General features: G+C 35.5%; 2 protein-coding genes across 2 annotated transcripts in view; one reads left to right on the forward strand and one right to left on the reverse strand.

Annotated features, from left to right (window-relative positions):
* Positions 1-1,407: 1,407 nt before the first annotated feature.
* Positions 1,408-11,022, forward strand: si:dkey-197c15.6 (putative nuclease HARBI1). Its single transcript, XM_048174293.1, has 2 exons — positions 1,408-2,686; positions 8,907-11,022. Exons 1-2 carry the CDS (start codon positions 1,933-1,935, stop codon positions 9,305-9,307), a joined length of 1,155 nt encoding a protein of 384 aa, XP_048030250.1. The 5' UTR covers positions 1,408-1,932; the 3' UTR covers positions 9,308-11,022.
* Positions 11,023-12,421: 1,399 nt separating this feature from the next.
* Positions 12,422-17,086, reverse strand: part of LOC125257744 (receptor-type tyrosine-protein phosphatase H-like) — a 35,947-nt gene continuing 31,282 nt past the window's right edge. Inside the window, exon 18 of the mRNA XM_048174393.1 lies at positions 12,422-12,736. Coding sequence (XP_048030350.1) covers positions 12,584-12,736 — 153 coding nt within the window. The 3' untranslated portion in view covers positions 12,422-12,583. The remainder of the gene's footprint in view (positions 12,737-17,086) is intronic.

The following is a 17,086-nucleotide window of genomic DNA, read 5'->3' on the forward strand; positions in this document are numbered from 1 at the left end:
TTTACGTCGCCGTGCTTGTTTTTGGCGATTAGGACATCCGCGACATGCACACTTACGCACCATTTTAAAAAATATAGCAATACCAAAATACAAACAATGTAGAATAGCTTGAATACAGCGTGTGTCTCTCTCAGACTGTAAACGAAGCTCGGGCACACTAGATAACACGTCAGCAGCGTCTTACATCAGCAGCGTCACTGCGGAGTCGTGAACCACACTCCGGAGCAGAAGGGGGCAGTAATGCACCAATAAGCTGGATGCCAACCGCCGTAAAACAGGAAAGAAGAAGAAGAAGCGTCGTGAACGCGGATTGACAACAGACCCGGAAGAGAAGACAATGCTGAATAAAGTCATAGTTTTTGTTATTTTTGGACCAAAATGTATTTTCGATGCTTCAAAATGTCACAGATGTCCTAATCGCCAAAAAAACCACTGCGACGTAAAAGTGCATTATCAACGCTGACAGATGAAAGGATTCAATGGAATCAATTCAATGGAAAGGATTCCGAAAGAGAAGACAATGCTGATTAAAGTCGTAGTTTTTGTTATTTTTGGACTAAAATGTATTTTCGATGCTTCAAAAACTTCTAGCTAACCCACTGATGTCACATGGACTACTTTGATGATGTTTTTATTACCTTTCTGGACATGGACAGTATACCGTACATACATTTTCAATGGAGGGACAGAAAGCTCTCGGACTAAATCTAAAATATTTTAAACTGTGTTCTGAAGATGAACTGAGGTCTTATGGGTTTGGAACGACATGAGGGTGTCTTTAATGACATAATTTTCATTTTTGGGTGAACTAACCCTTTAAATTGAAACCATAAGAAAACCATAAGAAAAACACCAATCTGAAAAAAATAAAAAATAAAAAAATAAATAAAAGCAGTAGCCTACAAAAAATATTACCATTATGTGTATAAATGCTTCAGTTTACAGCTTTCTTTATGCAAAAAAAACCCTTCTTTTGATATTTAAGTAAAATATGAAACATTTTCATGAGTTTTTGAGATTCATGTTTCAACAGAGAAACACATGAATAAACACAGTTTCAACACAGCTTTGAAAATGAACTTTAATATAATAAAAGTTTAAAAAAAGAAAGAAAGAAAAAAGATCCTGTGTATTATTATTATTATTATAGTTTATTATAGTATTATTATTGTGTATTAGAATATGCCACTTAAGCTAATGCGTTGGCAAAGTACAAAGTACTTTGTCGCCTATCACCCAAATAAAACTTAAATTGAATTTAATTGTTTATTCGTGAAATGTCATTAAATATCTTAATGTCAGTTATGAATGTATTTTTATTTATTTATTTATTTATTGTGCTGTAGTTTCGTCATAACGATTTCGGTTACAGCATGACTTTTATTATGAAAGGAAAACATTTTTTCACATGACCAGGATGTTAAAACACAAATGACTCAAATCATGTTTCGCGTATATTATGCTATTATTACATTTATAAAATAAAGTAAATTAAGTAAAAGAATATAGTCTTTTTTATTTCCTAATTTGTTTAGCTTGGTTTTTATGTTTTATTTTTCATCCACTCCAGTTCAGTCGGCGGCGGTAATGCACCAATAAGTCAGGTTGCCAACCGCCAATAAACACCAAAGAAGAAGAAGCAGCATGTTTTGCATTCATTTGTTGTTTTCGCGTATTTGTTGAACTACAATGTAGGTTTTTACATTGTATTCGCAGGCGGTCAGATGTATTATGCAGCAGAGCTGGGCTAAGCAATGCCAGGCTGTTATTCCACTCAGTAATACTGGATTTTTCATGGACTATCTGAAGATTCATATGGTTTGTCCTCCAGTTCACTAGTTGTTTGCTGGCGTACCACTGTAATCCAGAGCAACAAATGAGTACAAAAATATAAGACTTCTTCAGGTTATTCTTTATTTTCTACTGCTAATAATGTCTTTAGCTGGAGCCCTGTGGTTTGCTATTCAGGATGATTTATTGGCAAACGGTTTGTGTAACAACACAATACCATCCAGCATCAGCAGCACAAAACAAGACAAACAGTTCAGCATCAGTGAGCCCATCTCTGCGTCCGAGACACGCACTGTCCTGGACGGACTGGATGATCGCTTTCTGTCTCGGTGTTTACATCTCACTCGGCAGTGTCTGCGGTTCATCGTCGATTTCATCCAGGCCCGTTTAAAGAAAGACGTGTTTGCGCCCGGCCACAGCCCGACCTCCGCAGAAGCCAACATTCTGGCCGCGCTTGCCTTCTTAGCACACGGGTCTTTGCCCAGTAAAATCACAGAACGGCTGGGAGTAGATCAGAGGGCAGCGGGCGAGGCGGTGAACAGCATCATCAAACTCTTATCAGACCTGAGCCCTGATTTCATCACATTCCCGAACAGTTATAATGACCGCATGGGTGCCGCACAAGCCTTTAAGAACCTGAGCGGCATCCCCCATGTGGTGGGCGTGCTGGGCTATCTGCACGTGAAGGTGAGCCCTCCGGCCGGGGAGGAGCACATGTATATGAACACTTTGGGTTATCATTCAGTCATGATGCAGGTCATATTCGACGTGGACGGGAATCTCTTGAGTCTGGAGCAGTGCTGTCCTGGAGGAACTCCTGAACAGACTGTTTGGGAAAACTCGGATATTGGCAGACAGTTCAGCATTTTTCAACACGGTCATACATGGGTTGTTGGTAAGAACCGTTGAGAACTTTTAAATATAATTTATATTCAGTGCTATGTTGATCACTTACAGATTGTCTGTTCCTAGATTACATGACAAAAATTGTAGTTGAAGTAAAAAAAAATTACATACACATTTAAGCTAATCTGACTACTTTTAGATTACTTTTGAACTAACTTGTTTATCATATTGATTTGAATAGGATAATCACACACAGGTTTGTTTTGCTATCAAAGTGAGGACATTCCACAGGTTTTTATTGAAACTGTACATTCTATCCCCCTACACTACCCCTACCCATGACAGAAAACCTTCTGCATTTTTTAATAAAACATTGTTTAATATGTTTTTAAAGCTATTTTAAATATGAGACTCATGAAATGTCCTCATATTTTATGTTTCCTTAATACCAGTCTAAAACCCATGCATAATGCAAAAACACACTCATCCTTGTTTTTATATTGTGGGGTCCTTTATCGGACCCCACAAAGACAATATCTTAAAAGTCATAAGAATGTACATAAAAGTCACTGTAGTATGGCCCTTCCCTACACTACCTAAACCTACCCTAAATAAGAAGGACATGAAAATGGCATATTATTTTTTTTTAGTACTGTCCTGAATAAAGTATTTCACATCAGATGTTTACATAAAGTCCACAAGATCAAAAATAACTGAATAATAAAAATGACCCATTCAAAAGTTAAATACCCTTGATTCTTATTCTGTGTTGGTTACCTGGATGATCCAGCTTTTTTTTTTTTTGTTTTTTTTTTGTATGGTTTTTAGTCCCTTGTCTGTCCTGAGCAGTTAAATGAGCTCTGCTCTTCAGACTCATGAAATTTGTCCTCTGTATGATTTTGAGATATTTTATGTTTACATCTTAATACCATTAGTGTCAAAATGCGCGAGCCATGTCGCGCGCATTTCCTCTGCTTCGCGCAAATCTGTCCGCTATTTCCTTTGCTCTCGCGCAAATCTTCCGCTCGCGCGCGGATTTCCTTTGCTCTCGCGCAAATCTGGGCGCGCGCGCTCAAATATACAGTGCTCTCTTATGAACTGCCTCTCCTCTCGCTCAGATATTGCGTGTGCACGCTCAAACTGTTTCCTGCGTGCTCAAACGTGTCCTGCGCGCTCAAACTGCACATTGCGCTCACGAATCTCTCCGTGCTCTTGCAGAAATTATTTGCTTTTGGATTAAATGCTTCAAAAGTTATAAACCAATCAGAAGAGACGACTGATCCATGAAAATGTCATGGAATCTTATTGGCTGAGAGTGAACTGCGCCTGGAATTCTTTCGACAAAGATATGTATTTTATTTATTCACAATTTAATAATATTTATCAAATGTAACCTAGTCTAACTGCATCACATTAAGACCCCATTTATCTAACAAACAAACAAAAAATGTTTCTTAAAGTTATTGTGGTCATCGTTTTGTGTTGAAATAAAAAAAAAAAAAAGTAACATTTACAATAAGGTTTTTATTTGTTAACATTAGTTAATGTATTATCTAAATGAACTAAAATGTGCAATACATTCTGTAATTATTAACTTTGTTAACGTTAAAAATACAGCTGTTTGTTGGTTGTTTACTTCACATGCATTTAATAATGTTAACAAATACAACATTTGATTTTAATAACGTATTAGTAAATGTTGAAATTAACATTAACAAATATTAATAAATGCTGAAGAAGACAATTCATTATTAGTTAATGTTACTAATGCAGTTAAATAATGTTACGCAACCTTATTGTAAAGTATTACAAATATCTTCTGATTTAAGACCGAACAAATCAGGGTCAAATCGTCATTCCCTTAATACTTAATGTGGAGATCACATATACCACTATAGTCAATCTTTTGAGGTCTGAAAATGATTCTGATACATCAAATACATTAACATCACTGGTCACCACCTACTGGCAGAACAGTTAACAACATTAGTTTCAACATTCATTTAGCTACTTATTTTAATTGCTGAAATCAGTGTATATTCAGACTATAAATTGTTATTGCAATACTTGCATTATTATTTATGTTTGCAACACAGATGTAGCAATAGTATGTTGTTGAAAACACTTTGTGAAGCTGTTTAAAACATATAGCTTACATGACCACTGCTTTCAGCAGCAATGCAAAAGCAGGTTTAAATATTCTGGTATGATTGTAATTTCAAAAGGTTTAATAGACATAACCGAATCGTTGTCATTTAGGAATAAGATCGCGTTCTTTTGCTTAATCGTGCATACACAAGAGCTTAGGTATTTTTGTATTCATGTTTTATACCAGACCTCAAAAGAAATTGACAATGGTGGTATGTGATCTCCACATTAAGTATTAAGGGAATGACGATTTGACCCTGATCTTGTTCGGTCTTAAATCAGAAGATGTTTGTTGGTAATACTTTACAATAAGGTTGCGTTAACATTATTTAACTGCATTAGTTAACATTAACTAATAATGAATTGCTCTTCTTCAGCATTTATTAATATTTGTTAATGTTAATTTCAACATTTACTAATACGTTATTAAAATCAAATGTTGTATTTGTTAACATTATTTGCACTTGAAGTAAACAACCAACAAACAGCTTTTTTTAACGTTAACAAAGATTAATAATTACAGTAATGTATTGCACATTGTTAGTTCATGTTAGATAATACATTAACTAATGTTAACAAATAAAACCTTATTGTAAAATGTTACCTATTTTTTATTTATTTTTTTTAATTCAACACAAAACGTATGACCACAATAACTTTAAGAAACATTTTTTGTTTGTTTGTTTAGATAAATAGGGGTTTGACCTGTAATGTGATGCAGTTAGACTAGGTTACATTTGATAAATATTATTAAATTGTAAAGATATATATAAATATATATTTTTGTCGAAAGATTTCCAGGCGCAGTTCACGCTCAGCCAATAAGATTCCACGTAGCATTTTCATGGATCAGTCGTCTCTTCTGATTGGTTTATAACTTTTGACAGCATTTAATCCAAAAGCAAATTAATTTCTGCAAGAGCACGGAGAGATTCGTGAGCGCACATGTGCAGTTTGAGCGCGCAGGACACGTTTGAGCACGCAGGAAACAGTTTGAGCGTGCACACGCAATATCTGAGCGAGAGGAGAGGCAGTTCATAAGAGAGCACTGTATATTTGAGCGCACGCGTCACAATAATGTGCTCTCGACAATTGACAGTAAAATAACGCCATACTCAAACACAACTATTAAAAAAGGTTCAAACATTCACTGATGCTCCAGAAGGAAACACGTTAAGAGCCGGGGATGTATTGAATTGGATGAACAGGATAAATTATACTTTTTTCTCTTCTGGTAAACATGCAAGAATCTTCTGTTGCTTCCAAAGGGCAGTACTAAATGAAAAAAAGTATGATCTTTAAACAAAATAAGGAAACTTCATCACATCATCTTCTTGTTCAAAAGTTTTCACCCCCGGCTCTTAATGCATCGTGTTCTGTATACACACACAGTTGCAATCAAAATTATTATTAACTCCCTTAACCTGCAAGACATTTTGCCATTGAGAACAAAGTTTTATGAAAACAATTCATCAAAGGCATCATTAAACTATTTTACAAAGTTTATTAATACACATTTCAGTGATTCTGAGAATGTAAAGTTGAAAAAAAAAAAAACTCAATCTGGTTCTAAACATACATGTACAAAATTATTCAACTCCTCCCACTTTACATATCCCTTAACCCAGGGGTTTTCAAATGGTGTTATAAAAGGCTGACTTGACTATCCATTTGGATATAGCTGTGGAGTTGTGGAAGAATGTTTTATGGAGGGATTTGACCTGGAACTTTTTGGACTCATGGATCAGGGGTACATCTGGTGCAAAAAAGGCAAAGCTTATGAGCAGAAGAACATCATCTCCATGGTGATAACTTTCCTGCAGGACAGCTTTCCCAAAGTATACATCCAAATCTACTTAAGCTTGGTTCAGGGATCAGTCGAAGAATGTTGTTGATTGGCTTGTACAGTGTTCATATTGAAATCTCATTGAAAATATTTGTTGGAATTTGTAGAAAACATGGAAGCCAAAGGCTGTCAGTGATCTGGAAGCTTTTTCAAGCAAGGAATGTACTTTTGATGTTTGTTTTGGATCATTGTCCTAATGGAAGATCCAACCATGGCCCATTATTGGATTTCTAGCAGAAGCGGTCAGGTTTTGAATTTTTATCTGTTGGTATTTGATAGAATCCATAATACCATGTATCTGAACAAGATGTCCAGGACCTCCAGCAGAAAAATAGGCCCACAACATTAAAGATCCAGCAGTATATTTAACTGTGGGCATGGGGTACTTTTTATCCATGTGTGCACCAAACCCATCTGGTGGGTTTGCTACCAAAAGCTCTTTTTTTAGTTTCATCTGAACATAAAAGCCAGTCTCATTTGAAGTTCCAGTCTTGACTGACAACTGAATATGCTCGAGATTGTTTATGGATAAGAGCAGAGGATTTTTCTTGAAACCCTCCCGAACAACTTGTGGGGATGTAGGTGTTGTTTGATAAATTTTTTAGGCTTTCTGAGACTCAAGACTCAACTAATCTCTGCAGTTCTCCAACTGTGATCCTTGGAGAGTCTTTGGCCACTCAAAATTTCCTCCTCACCATGCATTACTACGATTTAGACACTCGTCCTCTTCCAGGCAGATTTGTAACATCTTTAGTTAATTGGAACTTCTTAATTATTGCCCTGATGGTGGAAATGCGGATTTTCAGTGCTTTAGCTATTTTTTACAGCCACTTTCTATTTTGTGAAGCTCAACAATCTTTTGCTGCACATCAGAACTATATTGTTTGGTTTTACTCATTGTGATGAATGTTTAAGGGAGTTTGGCCTTTGTGTTTCCTCATGTTTATACTCCCGTGGAACAGGAAGTCTCGGCTGGACAATTTCATGTTCATGATCACCCTGGTGTGCTAAAAAAAATGTAAATATGAATGGGAATATACTTCAGAGATATTTTACTCATAAAATATTCTAGGGGTGCCAATAATTGTGGCCAAAGTGTTTTGGAGAAAAACATTTATTTCATAATTTGATTTTCCCCCCACTTTTAATTCTTTTCCTTCAATGAAATGTTAGATTTTATTGCTAATTTTATGAATTAAAGATCTAAAGGATAAACAATTCCGATTTATTTTTACAGTCATTTTTGATCATATTTACCAAGGGTGCCAATAATTCTGACCACTGATTTGCATCACAGGAATTGCATTTTAAAGTATGAAAATAGAAAGGTTATTTTAATTTGTAATACTATTTGACAATAGTGGTTTTACTGGAATTTTGATCAAATAAATGCAACCTCTGTGAGCATAAGAGACTTTTCAAAAACATTTTAATTCTGTTCCAAAGTCAACTGGTAACTATTTATGATTCCCTCAGCTTGGTGCCACCACCGTGTTTCTCCATGGGTATGGTGTTCTTTTGCTGATGTTCATTGTTATTTTTTGCCAAACATACCTTTTACAGTTTGGGCCAAAAGGCTCAATCTTGGTCTCATCAGACCATAACACATTTTTCCACTGGTTTTGGTAGACTGAATATATGTTTTTGCAAAATAGAGCTGGATGTTTTTTTTTTTTTTTTAGTCAAAATAGGCTTGCGTTTTGCCACCCTGCCCCACAACCCAGAGAGATGGAGAATACGGGAGATAGTTGTCACATGTAGGAGGCAACCAGTACTTGCCTGAAAGAGCTGCAACTCTTTAATATGTTGCTAGGTTTCTTAACAGCCTCCCTGACCAGTTTTCTCTTTGTCTTCTAATAATGTCACTGTTGTGCCATACTTGATCCATTTGTTGATGACCGTCTTTGCTGTGATTCCATGGTATATCTAATGCCTTGGGAAATTTTTTTTTTGTTTGGAACAGTATGAGGGTAAGTAATAAATGACAGAATTTTCATTTTTGGGTGAACTAACCCTTTAAGGATGCAAAAGTCCTGATATGATTTATCATAGTTTCATTTTTTACATCACAAAAACCAGCTGTTTTAACAGCTTCCAGAAATACTTGATTCTTTTGGGTCAATCAATTGTCAAATATTTCTGAATAATGACAAACCTAACTTAACTACAATACTGTGGTCATGCGTTGTCTTTCCACAGTCTGTTGAAGTAACTCAACTCAGACTCAGACAGTTACCCCATCACCCCTTTGTATTTTTGTCTTTGTTCCCCAAAGGTAGCAGAAGTCTTCTAGGTTGTGGGCATGTTTTGACCCCTGTCGAAGCCTTTCGCGTCAAAAGCAACGCAGCCCTGCGATTCAACAAAGCACACGCTCAGCTACATGGCCGTGCACAACAGGTCTTTGGCAGTTTGAAAAGCCGTTTCCAGTGCCTCCGTGACATCGGCCCCATTCAGTCACCTGAGTTGGTGGCATGCACCATCAAAGCCTGCTGTGTCCTACACAACATCTGCAAGAAGTTCTCTGTGCCGTTACCCTTGGATTTTAGCACAGAACCGCTCCATCCACCATCAGAGGTGGTGAACATCCTGGCAGAGCAGCCATTTGACTACATGGAAGACACTAAAGAGGAGATGATAGAAATGTTTTTTAATACTGCAGAAGATGGAAACGAATGAGATGTGACCAGATGTGTGAAAGAACAGTTATGATAGCAAGAAGCCAGAAACCCTTAGTTTAAACCATGTACTGAATTCTATGAATGAAGTGAACACAGACAAATGCATGCTGTAATACTAGTTGATTCTTCATATACATAAGCTTTATTCAGCTAATCAATAATTGACAAGTTAATGCTAATACACTAATATTTGTTAACATGTGATATGAATAAAAACAAAATGTTTGTTTATGGAAGGCCATAAACCAACCTGCCGCAATAATACAAGTCTGTTACAAAGTAATAATAATAATATTGCAGTGGTACCATAATTCAGTGATGTTATCTGTAATATCATGGTTCTTTGACAGAGCATCCAACTAATTGATTACCTTATTTATGTATACCAAAAAAGTGTCATGGAATTGCCATGGTCATGTCCAAAAAAATAATTATAGTACCATGTCCAAAGAAAGATGTTAATACCTGGTAATTTATAATTTGTGAGGTAATTATGTTTGGAATCATATCACATTGTGCCTGGTTAGGACACATTTACACGACACCACTTTCAACTAAAAAAAAGGAAAACTTTTTATGCGTTTGGGCCTTTCATTTATTTGCACGACAATGCATTTTGGTGGCCTGAAAACCTTAAAATGTGTTTCAAATTATACCATTATAGTTTCTGTGTAAACTACAGAAATGTGAACTTGGTGACATCATGCACATGTGTATTATGTGTTCATTCTGTAGGCGTGTACTGTTTGTTTATGAAGGGACATCACCAACTACTTGCCTGGCATGCAAAATAAAGCGTTTTTAAAAATTTCTGCAGATCCGTGTGAACAGGGATCGGTTTGACAATGCGGTCGTCTGTACGCAAAACTTTTCAAAACTGCGAAGAAAAAATCATTTGTCTGTAGTGCATTGTTGTCGTGTAAACGTACCCTTAGTCCATGACTTTTGCTTTGAGTATATTTATGAATATAGTATTCTTAATTAGGACAGCTCAGTATTTGTACAATATTAACAGCAGATTGATTTAAATGTTAAGTGCTTAAATTTCAGTTCTTACTAAAGTGACTTGCAGTGCAAAAAAAAAAAAAAAAAAAAAAAAAAATCACATTACTGGCAAACACCAAAACCCATAACTCGCATGATTTACCAAAGCACAACATGTTCCCAGACAAACGTCCTTTGGTAGTTCCAGAACAATGTTCCCATCAAACAACTCCATTGCTCTAAACTTTCATGGGCAAAATACAGTCATTTCAATACATGATCTGGAATTTTCTGTGCACATTTTGCAATGGGTTCAAGTTGGTCACATGAATTTGCAGGGTTTTTAACATACATTTTATGCCTAATTTGAAAGTGACTTAAATATGACTGAAATGGCTGACCGCTCCTTAACCCTAAAATCTGGTGTTTTTTTCTTTCTTTCTGTGGAATACAAACGTATTAAGAAATTGAAGAATGAAGAATCTTTTTCTGATCTTTTCATACAACAGCGGCTCACAGTAACCATGACAAACAAACAAATCTTTCCTTCCCCTGCAGCTCTCAAATATCATTCTCTATTTCACATACAGATTTGAAATGATTTAAATCAGGGGTGCCCAATCTTGTTCCTGGAGATCTATCTTCCTGTGAAGTTCTTCTCAAACTCTGATTAAACACACCTGGTCTGTGTCCAAAATCTCATACTTTGAGTAAGTACTTAAAACAGCTCAAAAAAAAGTATGTTCTATATAGTATTTTGTCGACTACTGTGAATTTGGAAGCAGTTCTTTTGTGACATACTGACATACTGGCTGTTGTCTTCCCTTTTGCCAAATAGGTAGGAAAACACCCATAATGCACTGGGCATGCTGCTGTCCAAGGCCACTCCCACCAGTCTGCTATAGATACGTTTACCAGAGTCAAAACCACCTTGCTTTAGTAGGAAATACTCTTAGCAAACTTTTAGTCATAATGGTGTTGATTTGTATTGTTACTGGGTGCAAGATGTCAAAGATTAAACATTTAGCAGAAGTTCGTTACTTTCAGTTGCCAGTGAAGGATCCAGCGCATTGTAAGCAGTGGCTAAAAAATACAACGATTCATAAATATGGAGAGAATGCTGTGACAGAAAATCTGAAAAACCTCTTTGTAGTTAACATTTTAAATCTCATACTTTGAGTAGGTACTCATTTTGAATAAATAATTACTTCACAAACGCTAATAAAAAGTATGTTATATAAAGTATAAATGTGTGTAGTTCATCTGGGTACTATTTTATGAGTACTGTAAATTTGGACATTTCTTTTGTCATATACTGTTTATCTCCTAGCAGGGAAGTGTGTGATTTCGGATGCAGCCATAATCTTCAGGAACACTTGATAATTACATACGGGTGTTAGATAGGGCTAGGAACAGGAATGGGCAACCCTGATATAAATATATCACACATTTTTTTGTCTTTAGATGAGCTATTCCTTTAAAGCTTGTTAAGCAACAGACAGCTAAGAATACATGTCTCTGGCATAATGGAAAAATATAGTGGAAAAATACTTTAATTGTTGGTCGTGGTTTTTAGCATCCATCTTAAAACAAATAAAATTAAACTGATATAGTCAGTTAAATTAAATAGACCCTCTTGTATATCAATTTTAGAATAGCAAATATCTTTTACTTTTTTAAAAGTAATGTGCAAAAAAGCAACGCTAAGTACAGCTCAAGCAAAAAGTTGAACATAAAAAACAAGGCTATATACACAGATATTTAGATGAATAAAGACTGGCAGTAAAGTTTAAATGGTAAACTCTTAGGCCTGGTTTCACAAACAAATCTTAGATTAAGCCAGGATTAGGACTTAGTTTATTTAGGATATTTAAGTAGCTTTTATAAACGTGCCTTAGAAAAAAGAAAAAAAAAACATTATTGGTGTGTATCTTAAGACAAAACAATGGCACTGAGATATTTTAAAATATGCCTTCTCAGCCTTGTCTGTGAAACCGGGGGTTAGTGCTTTATAGCTTAAGCACAGAATACTACTATTTTTCAGTCCTGTTAGCAGTGGAGTATTATTATTAATATTATTATTATTATTTTAAATAAATTAATTATAATAACAAATGTACATATGGTGTGAAATATTTCATTTAATGTTTTGAAAGTCATGCTGAAAATACACTGTGGTTTTCAAGATTGTGCTAACAAATTCTATGACTGTTTTTGATCTTACGTTGTTATTATAAGAACACTATTTTGCTAACCATATGTGAATAATGTTACATTTTAAGATGTTCTTTTAATTTTGTTCATATTTGACGTTTTCATATTGTCTTAACGCTATTGCATTGACATAGATCACGTCTGAGTTTTCATAGAGAGGCTCTGAATTAGCCACGAATTTGGGTTGCAGAGAATCCATGATGCACTGGTGCAGGAACACGTACTGAGACTGTAAGAGACAGAGAGGAGAAGCATAAGACAATTGAAGAGAGTGAAAGTTGTCTGCCATACAGGGATACACATCTCTTAGTCTTAATTTCCAAGTGATAATATTAAACCTTATACCAAAGTGTTTTTTTAATGTCCTTCAAACTCATAATCAAAAGAAGCATGCCTTGAGAACCTGGTTAGAGTAACTGCTGCCACGCTTGTAGAAAAATATGTACTATATTACTGCATTTTGCTATGAATTCTAGGAGCTGCTGTCAAGTCGAAAAAACTTAAAGGAAACTTAAATCGGTGCTACCTGACTGGAGAAAAAAAAAACTGAGAAGGCCGTAGTCTTCCCTTTTGCCAAATAGGTAGGAAAACTTCAACAGCCATAATGCACTGGGCATGTTGCTGTCCAAGGCCACTCCCAACAGTCTGCTATGGATACATTTACCAGAGTCAAAACCACCTTGCTTTAGTAGGAAATATTTCTTAGTAAACTTTTAGTCATTATGGTGTCGATTTGTATTATTCATGGGTGCAAGAATATCTGAAAAACTGTTTGTAGTTAACATTTCAAATTGGATGAGTTTTATGCCAAACATCATGTACAGGTAAGAAAGTTGTTGCCATAGTGTTCCATTTTGCTGTTTAAAGAGTAGACATAATACATTACAATTTTCAGTCATAACTGTTCTGTTAATAAAGCTCTATGAATCTGACTGTCCGTGGGCAAAAATGTGGAAGTTTGCTTTGTGTGCTGGAAGTGGTCTTTTACTGATGAATAAACGTGAATTTCTCGGTCCATGTAACATGGAGAATGAGTAAACATTGTTCATTTACATATACTACTGACATTATAACCATATAAAGCGAGTTGCTAATCGGCAAAGTTGCACTTTAATTGTAGGGTTTTACCTGAATTGCCTGCCTTGACCTATTTGTTTCTGTATTTTTCATATAGTTATATTTGTTTAATTACTATTTAAAGGGGTCATGAATTGAGAAATCAACTTTTCCTTGAGCTTTTGATATATAAGAGGTCATCGTATTATAAGAATATCCTGTAAGTTTCAGAACTGAAAACTTCCTTGTAAGTCCAATAAAAAGCTTTTATTGACACCAGACCCAGCGAACGACTCGTCCCGGAATGTGCCTATCTATGACCTAGATAGATGAAACACTGCCTCTGCAGAAGAAATCAACACCTACTTTATCATTTCAACATTAGACCCGCCCACTGGCAGGTTGGTGAGATGACGAGGAGAGAAGAGTGATACAGGTCTAAAAATAATATTACCTTTCAAAGGATCCTAATGCTAGGAATATGGTTATTTATTTTCAACGTGTATGTCTTATTTATTTGTATTCGGTACATTTCACTATGGATTCTTTGGTAATTCAATCGCATTTCGGTGCAGGCTTTGCAAACAGAATTATAAATTATATATAGAAAACGATAAAAGAACACTCCCTTAAAAATTGCTGGAGCTGTCAATCAAACATTGCAAGTTTATCAGTGACTGAGTTCTGGACTCACGCCAAAACTCCCTTTTTATTCAACGAATTGCGTTTGCACTGTTAGTTATGATGGAAGCATTTGTTAGTGTACAGAAACTGAGTTGCAATGATGAGATCACTGCTTTCATGCACTCAACAACATGTCTGTGATCGGCTACAATGTTCATCACTGCAACCTTTCATGCCATGATCTAAATATAATGCCACAGATCTAAATGTAATGCTATGATAAACACTTTTCATGATTAGTTAACCTCAAGAGCTGTAATAGTAATAGTAAAAAAAAAAAAAAAAGTGCTAAAAGTTTTCAAGAGTTTTCACGCCCCTTAAAACAACGTTTAAATGAGATGGCTAAAATCTGGGTAGGAAAAATTCCTTTTTTTCTAGATTGACAATGTTTGATGTAAAAAGCATACTAACATTATAAGTGCACCCCAAGTAAACATTATAAAACAACACAGTTCATGACCCCTTTAAAGTGTTTTCATTTCATGTTGCTTAGTTTTTTTGTAAATTGTGTTATACAGCAGCTGAACTTATTGGCATGAGTGCTGCAAAGGCCACTTTTGATCAATTTAAAACGAAAAAGAAAAAAACACACTAAATATTAGTACATTAACATTTTTGGTAACACTTTATTTTAGGGTCTTTTGGTAGCTTATTAGCATGCATATTACTAGAATATTGGCTATTTATTAAAACTTATTAAGCACATTTTAATACCTTATTCTACATTCTTAATCCTACTCAATACCTAAACTTAACAACTAACTTACTAACTATTAATAAGCAGTAAATTAGGAGTTTATTATGGGAAAAGTTGTAGTATATAGTTTATATGTGTTCCCTATACTAAAGTGTTACCACATTTTTAAAGTTCAAGTAGCTAGTTAAGTAGTAAATGTAGCATTATTTCATGATATATTCAGTTAAAAATATACATTCCTTTTTTCTTTTAAGGTAAAATTGGTGATCACAGCTGCCATTTTTGATAATTGTTTTTCAGACTCTATAAATGGCTTTGATTTTATTACTTTTTTTTTATTTAATTTTATTTTTTTAAGGTGTTTGAATCCTCCAGGAGAATGTTAGCCATAATGGAAATATAACATTATCATAATAATCACCATGATAATAATAACACCCAGATCCAATTCTTGCCATTGCCAATAAACCCCTTACTGCAAGAAATGTTAGCATCCAACGTGATCTCATGAGAATACGTGTGTATTTACGTAAAGTGTGGTTCTTCTACCACACGTACATTTACTTACGTTTTCATACACACAAAAACGTACAACACTGACGTAGTTATAGCACTAAAAATCATCTAACGTAAAGTGTTAATTTATATGAATGAATTCCCATGTATTAATATTAAAATCGTGGCTTTAATGATTTAAATCTGTTGTATTCAATGGTCATATCAATAGGCCTAAGTTACATGTTTTTAGTTGAATTTATTGAAAGCAGTTTACTCATCTAGGTAATATGAAAATAACATTTCTGTTCGTGCTGCAAACTCGTTTCGGGGGATTACATAATGTTAAACGAAACTACACTTTGAAGCCTTAAAATGAATAAAATTTCTGTAATTGTTTAACCATTTTGTAATATTTTGCTGTGCGATTTTCTCCTATGCAGCGACTGACAATACAACCATAAGATACACCAAAGCACAACATAAATTCACAAATCACATCCATTTTAATTGTTTGCTGTACTCCATATCCTTACAATCCATATGTTTATAAGGAACAGATCCAAATTCAGCCCTTTATTCATCGATCTTCATCTTCATTCTCAGCAGCAGCGACTGTCACAGTCAAAGTTCGCGCTCGTTATAATTCAATTTGAAAGTTAGCGCCAGTGCGCCTGCGCCATCCTCGAGAAACTTTACGACATGGTTTACGGCACTTATATCGAACGCTCATTGGTTCTCATCTGCTTCGTCACAGATTGCGACATGCCGTGTTTCAGTGGACTGACATTTGAAACGAGTGCGCGCCTTCTCAGGGTGCTTCTCAATTCTTATTTGTGCATCCTCGTTTCCTTTCCTTGCTTCCTTTCCTCACGTCTTAGCTCCACCTCTTCAGGATGCGAGGGAAGGATGCAAGGAAAAGATGCGAGGACAGAGGAATTGAATCAAGTGAAATGATATATCCTCACTCCCTTTAGCGTCACTTCAAAGCGTCATCAGCTGCACTTCAGGGACCTATCCATATGTTAAAAAAGTTTGGTTATTTTAAAAAATTATAATAAATATTAATAAAGCAAGATGCCCCGTTGAAATATATGAGGTATAAAGTTTATTTAAACTGTAAAAGTAAAGCATACATTTATATTATTGTGACAGATATGGAGGGGGAGGAGAATTTATACGTGCGTCACGTTTCTCGACGAGAAAGACTTCCGCAAAGGATGCACCTATGTATCCTCGCTCATGACTCCTCAGGAAGCCTCCTCACTCCTCGATCCTCGCCCTCCTCGCGGTGCAATTAGAGAATTGAGATGTCCTTCGAGATGGCTGAGCTCGATCGTTTTCCGGGTCATAGGATGGAGGACGGAGGAGCGAGGAGACGAGGAGGGATATTGAGAAGCATCCACGGAGAGAAGCCGGATCCATAATTTCATGGATTAATAAATTAAATTCTGCTCTGTACCTTATAAAAAACTATTACCGCCAGAGAGGACTGCAAGTGGAACTCATGATCATTTGAACTACTTCTGGTACCACTTTTGACATTTTCGCAATAAATAAATTCTTGTTATTACGCTTGTTTGTCTGTTATTCTTTTATTTATAACAGTATGTAGTTTTAAGAAATGGTTATGGGTAGGTTTAGGGG

The sequence above is a fragment of the Megalobrama amblycephala genome, linkage group LG22 (genome assembly GCF_018812025.1).
Source record: "Megalobrama amblycephala isolate DHTTF-2021 linkage group LG22, ASM1881202v1, whole genome shotgun sequence".
NCBI lineage: Eukaryota > Metazoa > Chordata > Actinopteri > Cypriniformes > Xenocyprididae > Megalobrama > Megalobrama amblycephala.